The 6,196-nt window shown below is 44.2% G+C and overlaps 2 protein-coding genes across 3 annotated transcripts; both read right to left on the reverse strand.

The window, feature by feature from the left end:
- Positions 1–1,062: 1,062 nt before the first annotated feature.
- TM9SF3 (transmembrane 9 superfamily protein member 3) lies at positions 1,063–4,191 on the reverse strand. The gene is made up of 5 exons (XM_001353704.4): positions 3,880–4,191; positions 3,248–3,805; positions 2,457–3,190; positions 2,160–2,390; positions 1,063–2,099 (listed from the first exon to the last, which is right to left on the reverse strand). The coding sequence occupies exons 1-5, from the start codon at positions 3,985–3,987 to the stop codon at positions 1,955–1,957; spliced, it is 1,776 nt and encodes a 591-aa protein (XP_001353740.2). The 5' UTR covers positions 3,988–4,191; the 3' UTR covers positions 1,063–1,954.
- Positions 4,192–4,953: 762 nt separating this feature from the next.
- Eaf6 (chromatin modification-related protein EAF6/MEAF6) lies at positions 4,954–6,150 on the reverse strand. 2 transcript variants are annotated; one of them, XM_001353703.4, is made up of 4 exons: positions 5,876–6,150; positions 5,603–5,816; positions 5,415–5,546; positions 4,954–5,253 (listed from the first exon to the last, which is right to left on the reverse strand). In XM_001353703.4, exons 1-4 carry the CDS (start codon positions 6,020–6,022, stop codon positions 5,057–5,059), a joined length of 690 nt encoding a protein of 229 aa, XP_001353739.1. In that variant the 5' UTR covers positions 6,023–6,150; the 3' UTR covers positions 4,954–5,056. The 2 variants fall into 2 exon arrangements, with proteins under 2 accessions (XP_001353739.1, XP_033238344.1); XM_033382453.1 differs by having other exon boundaries at positions 5,165–5,253; positions 5,318–5,546; positions 5,876–6,149.
- Between the last annotated feature and the right edge of the window lie 46 nt (positions 6,151–6,196).

Raw genomic sequence — 6,196 nt, forward strand, 5'->3', positions numbered from 1 at the left:
TACATTTTCCCGCATCACCTTTATCGGCCATAACTGTTCTTGGCTCACAGCATCGAAAGGGAGATGGGCCGCACATCAAATGGAAAAACGCTATCAACATCCATCGGTTCTGACATTTATGATAATTTATGCAACAAGCTGGCTACATGCCTACATATGTATATACGAGCGTCATTAGCCAGAGACCAAGCCACGTTAGAGACTCACAAACTGGGTCAGCAGGGTTCTATTCCAATGGATACATTGGTACAGAACCATCAGCAGTGCATCTGATGTCAATCAAGTCGTAAAATTTGTTTAAATCAAACCATTTATGTGGAGGTGGGCAGAGATGGGGACCGCTTGGTGTCACATTAAACCCTTCAGTCGATACGTTTTCTTTTACGCTTCAACACTTTCCAGAAAATTCCAGCAAGCGCCGTTATAGTTTTATCAAAATTAGCATAAATTACCAAACGAATCTTTGGTTCTTGTTGGACTGGAAATGAAAAGGTTCTGCCTGCCCTGCTACAGTTCCGACATGTCGGAGCATACCATTGACTACACAAAGGCCCCCGAGAATACACGCGCCATTAGTGCCCCACTCCTGCGTCCACTCCATGTATAAGTGGAGACTTCCAGGGAGCGCCATGTGACATTGGACCCCTCCAGAGCGCTCAGATAAGGGCGGGGAGGCACAGATAGCGGAACAGACAAAGGAAACTCCGACTATCGTCAGAGCATAACCCACTCTGCCGTGCCCTATACGGACTCGAAGTATGCCCAAAATACTATCGATAATCCAACACACAAAAAATGTCTTTATCAATGGCGCTGTCATGGAATAATCCCAAAAGTACTTACCCCAGCTATGCCTCTGTTGCCTCCCTGCAAATCGAAAAAGACAACAAAAAAAGAATAAGAAATTGGCGCTTACGCCTCCACTCTAATAAATTGACAGATAAGCTTTTGAGAGCAAATTAACAACAAATATTTTAAAAAAAATTAAGAGAGCTGATTAACAACGATGGTGATAGCATCTGATGCAGCTAGGCTTTGTGGGGGGTATCTTGGCTTTTCATATTGAATTTATTATTTATTATTTATTAGATTATCGACTATTGCTAATCAGCACATTTCATCTGCATCGTACATAAACTTAATTGGCGCAAACAAATTCAAGTCACATTTTGTTGCAATTGCATAGATTTGATAAGTTTTCTAGGCATACAATTTAAATAATATATGTATTTAGACAGAGGCCATAGCACGTAGCCGAACAGTACATTTTTCGAACCCAAAGATCTCAAGTGGGAGGGTTTTTCTTGTAAACAATTCGTGGAACATCAAATACTTTTAATTTTGATACACAAGTAGATGAATATTAAGATTTAGAATAAGGTTCAGTTAAGATGATGTGTTATTTTGGAGAGCGAGTTAGTTGATGAACAACAGAGAGTTATACATGTTTATAAATGATTTAATTTATCGCATTGATTAGATCAAAATGAAGTGGACGAAATTGATTAGTTTTCGAATTGATTGCCATTGTTTTATGGCATCATTAAATGCAACTAACTAAACTCTCAATTTGGATCCAATACATTTTTACAATTGATTTGAAGTTGTTCCATTTTTGTACATGATTACCAAACGGTTGCGATATTGTATACATATGTACTATGGCCATGCCTATACATAGATAAATTGAATATATAATCTTTGGTGCGAATACATCGGACTGGCATTCATTTTCACACCAACATGAGAAGTGATCTCTGAGAAACTAACAGAAATAAACAGGGGATGCCAACACAGCGTGGGAGGTCGAATGGAGCAAAAGAAAACACGCAGAATATTGTTAACTAAAGCTCTACTAAGTAAATACAATAGTAGACTGTTTCCGATGATATACAGATCTGGGAGGGGGGGGGGGGGGGCGGTTGGGGGTTGGGCGGATCATCTGATCTTCATCCTAGTCTATTTTCACATTGGAATAAATTTTGCGCACGAACAGATTCGTGCCAACATAGCCGACAGTGCCACAAATGATGCCCAAGGCGCCGCTAAACAGGGCCATATAGCCGAAGTAAAACGCCGTCTGGAACAGGCCAAACATTCTGAAAGGCAAAAGGGATTAGAATTCCATATTCATTCCAGAATCCAAAGGGTAGACTCACTTGGTTTTAAAGAAGAAATAGTAAAACGAGTAGGCATAAACATAAATGGAGGTGGATCCCGCCGCCATGAAACTCGTCCACTGCCATCGGTAGTCCTCTGCGTTGAGCAGGAAGTACGTGCACACAATCGTCACACAGACGGTGACAATGGTCAGGATGGTGAAGACCAGCAACATAAATCCATAGACATAGTAGATTTTGTATGCCCAAAATGAGGTGAAGATGAAGTACCTGAAAAATGGATAAATATACAAGATTACAGGATGTCTCTGCGATATTCGGAAGGTTTTTTCTTACATCTCAATGAAAATAGAGCCAAAGGGAAGAACCCCACCAAGCAGCACAATGATCAGCGGTTCCATGTACCACTTCTTTTCGGGAATGGGTCGCGGCACCGCATTCACGCGACAGGGGAAATCCGGCTGGCCATCTAGATTGCGGCCCACCACAGTGCCCACGAGGGTCAGCGGCAGGATGACGAACAGGCAAATGCACGTGACGGCCACCATGGTGCCAAAGGGAATGGCGCGGGAGGCATGGTAACCAATGGCAATGAAATTGATAAGGAAAGCCGTACCGCAAACAGCCACAGGCACTGTGAAGGCCGAGGCCAACATCTGTCTAATCCAAAGGCGTCCACCCAGACGAGCATAGAGCGATCCGCCAAAGTATCCATTTATGGGCGAGGTGGCGGCATACACAAATATCGCCGTGGACAGCATGGAGCCACGTTCCGTGTAGAGTTCGCCGACAATGGCAAACATGATGACGCAAAACACAACAGAGATGAGCTGATAGCCAGCTCCGACCAAAGCAGAGAAGAGCAGCGTGTGGGGTGGGGAACGGAAGACATCGCCATGGACCTGTTTCCAGCCATACTCATCGCCCAGATCGCGCTCCATGTCGTCCACCTCCTCATCCTTGCTGTAGCGGGCATAATCCTTACGCAGAGTGCGCATCAGAATCATGGACACAAGGCCCACTAGGAAGATGACCATCATGAAGCTGTTGAAGATGCTGAACCAATGGATCTGTAAGAAATGAACGCGTAAAAAAAAGCAGCGCGGATGATGTCATGTATTTCTCACCCTGTGTTGGAAGAAGTTGGGATCTAGATACTTGTCGAAGCGGTTCTTGAACTCCACCTTGCTGGACTTCCAGTTGACCTCATACGAGAAATTGATCTGTGCCCCTGGCTTTAGTTCCTCCCGCCCATCCGTCGTCAGAGTGATGTCCACAATCTGCTGGCCATTATAGCCAATGTCGAACCGTTTGTGCGTGAAGATATAGTACTTGCCATCGCGATCGTCCCGTTCGCCCACCTTGCCCCAGATGGGCAGGCCATCGATGTACATCTGGTACCAGTACTCATTCATCACCGCATAGGTGAAGGCCTTGACGCTCTCGTCCGCCAGCGTCACCATGCAGATGGTGGATCGCTGCACGTCCGTCTTGAAGTCCATCTCGTAGCCACTGAACTCCAGCTCCACTCCCTGGAGAGCCTCGCTCAGCGTCTCGTGGTAGTGGGAAATGGACGACTTCCCACCGCTGCAGAATGGCAGCGAGAAGTAGGCATACGTCTCCTGGCGATTGTGGTACGGCCCCACCGTGTTCATCCACAGGACCACTTCCTCTCTGTCATTGTACTGGAATGGGAATCGGATTGCGGAATGCGGAATGCAGTTCGGTCAGCAGTTAGCACAGGTGCATGCAAACTCACCTTGTGATTGTGCTCGTCTGCTTGCGACTGCGACACGTAGCAGCTGCCGACGACGAGCAGACATAAACAAATTGCACGGAACCGTAGCTGCTGTGGCATCGTACCCATGCTGGCGAGAGGTGCGTGCGTTTGGTTGTCGATATTGAAGGGTTTGTTCAGCAGGAGCTGTTCCTGTGCCAAAAGTCGTTGAGTTCCCCCAACAGGATATGATGTCAAATATGTTTGTTTCAACAATAATTTTTGCCGACAGAAAAATATTTCTCGTTAAAGCTACACATTTGCTACATAATGGGAGGAAAAAGAGGGTATGTACAACAAGCAAAATGGCCCAGAAAATTCAACGCAGGCTATGTAAAATCCACCCCATATTCCCAATGTACTTTGCCGATTTTGTATTCAAGGTATGTTGTCCTCACACGCGAGGTGAAAGTTCGTACGAACCTTGCAATTTGCCTTGGCTGTTTTTGCCTGTTGTCCATACCCCTTTCTATAGCCCATTCATTATGAGCGTCTGACCTCAAAAATATACCGAAATATACCTTCTCATTTTCAAAATATACCGATGAAAATCTTACTTAACCCACTAAACCTCCTCTATTTAAACACGAACACCTTGAGTTAAACCGCGGAAAATAGTACTGTTATTAAATTCTCTTTTTATTCATCTTAAATGACCAAAATATTTTTCACCTGAACTTCGCTTAAATTTTTCAGGTTTTATTATCTTCGTGTAGTGTATTTGAATACCCCCTGGTCTACAATGGTAGGAATCATATTACGCGATTTTGATATTCGGTGGAATATTACTAGATAGCTAGGACCCTCTGTCCTGAATACATAATTGTATCCGACTAATGTCAATATTCTACACGAATGGCTAATTATTCAACTCCCTTTTATTGAATTTTTCATAAGAAAAGGTTTAAACAAAAAATTCCAAGCTAGTTCTGGTTCAGGAACTAGAATACACGTCACTTGGCCGTCAGCTGAAGCTACCCAGCTGTACCTTCATCGATTCAGTGTGGCCAGACTGAGCAAAGTTAGGTGGCAGCAAATTAATTGAAAAGACAACCATTTAATTCTGCTTTTCTTTTATTAATTGTAATTAAAAAGTAATTTCAAATCTGTTTGAACTCATTAAGTGGTTTGTTAACTCTCTGTTGTGAGGCCATCCTTATCATCGATGGCGTATTTTCTTGTTTATGTGTCCGCTCTTCTTCGCCGTGGCACTGGAGCTGGACGTGAGTTTGCTTTTTGTTGTGGAAGTGGGTGTACCCAGTAAATCTTTGTTGGTTCCTCCGGATCCGCTGCTACCCGTACCCCCTCCTCCCCCACTGGCAGACAGACTTCCCTCATTCCGATGCGAGGGTGAATCTGTGGGGATAAAAGTGCGACACGTTAATGAGAGCATTTTTCAGGATATCCCAGCCATACATACATTCTTTCTTTTGTGTTATTTACAAACTAAATTTATGTAAAATAATATGCATAAAGGAATCGCAACCCGTCGGGACCTGATAGCATCTCCACCTTACCCTTTTCATCTTTTGGTGTGCTTTTGATTGTCGTGGCCCCGTCATGGGCTGTGGTCGTATGCTGGTTCATTGAGATCTGATTGTCGCTGGAGTCCTCATTCGTTATGGAGTCCGATTCACTGGCACGCTCGGCTGGCAGAAGGAAGAGATGTGTAGAATTTGTTTTCTTAAAGGCTTTATCCACTTACGGTTACATATAGCCATTGAGGTAATGCTGGATTTTGAGAACAGGCGCTCGGCTTCCTTGAACTTTCGATTGCGTTTGTCGGCCTTTGAGTTGGTGGCTTTGTTGGAGGTGAGGTAGCGTTCCCAGCCGCGTATTATGTTGCCGCACAGTTGCGTGTCCTCCAGATAAGAGCCCTCGAAGGCATATATCTGGCGTTCCAGGTTGGCCAGTTGCTCCTGTGGGTCACAAGATTGATATAATTTGTTGTACAAACCCGTGTTTGTGCATGCCTCACCGATGTTTCGGCCTTCTTTTTTATGAGGTCCGCCAATTCCCCGCGCGAGTCCAGAGTACCACCCTTGGCGTTGGAGTTTGTTTTGCCCGACTTTTTCGGCTTGTTCCCGTTCGTTTCGCTGGCATTTTTATTTGTTGGCGAACTCATCTCGTGCCTATTTTGTATTTTTGTTTGTTATTTTTCGTAAAATTAGGTAAAAATGTTCACACATGTAAACAATAGCGATGGTGATCAGTGTGACCGCAGATTATCAATGAAATGTACGGTCTGACCCTCAGAATATACCAAAATATACCGTTTTAGTTAGAACATATACTGATG

The sequence above is a fragment of the Drosophila pseudoobscura genome, chromosome X (genome assembly GCF_009870125.1).
Source record: "Drosophila pseudoobscura strain MV-25-SWS-2005 chromosome X, UCI_Dpse_MV25, whole genome shotgun sequence".
Lineage (NCBI taxonomy): Eukaryota > Metazoa > Arthropoda > Insecta > Diptera > Drosophilidae > Drosophila > Drosophila pseudoobscura.

Excerpts from the sequence above, each read along its gene's own strand:
- TM9SF3 (XM_001353704.4), bottom strand. The coding sequence starts at position 3,987 with ATGGGTACGATGCCACAGCAGCTACGGTTCCGTGCAATTTGTTTATGT. Across the intron at positions 3,191-3,247 it reads CCAACTTCTTCCAACACAGG|ATCCATTGGTTCAGCATCTT; the intron begins GTGAGAAATACA and ends CATTTCTTACAG. Across the intron at positions 2,100-2,159 it reads TATTTCTTCTTTAAAACCAA|AATGTTTGGCCTGTTCCAGA; the intron begins GTGAGTCTACCC and ends TTTGCCTTTCAG.
- Eaf6 (XM_001353703.4), bottom strand. The coding sequence starts at position 6,022 with ATGAGTTCGCCAACAAATAAAAATGCCAGCGAAACGAACGGGAACAAG. Across the intron at positions 5,547-5,602 it reads CTCAATGGCTATATGTAACC|CCGAGCGTGCCAGTGAATCG; the intron begins GTAAGTGGATAA and ends TCCTTCTGCCAG. Across the intron at positions 5,254-5,414 it reads CACACCAAAAGATGAAAAGG|ATTCACCCTCGCATCGGAAT; the intron begins GTAAGGTGGAGA and ends TTATCCCCACAG.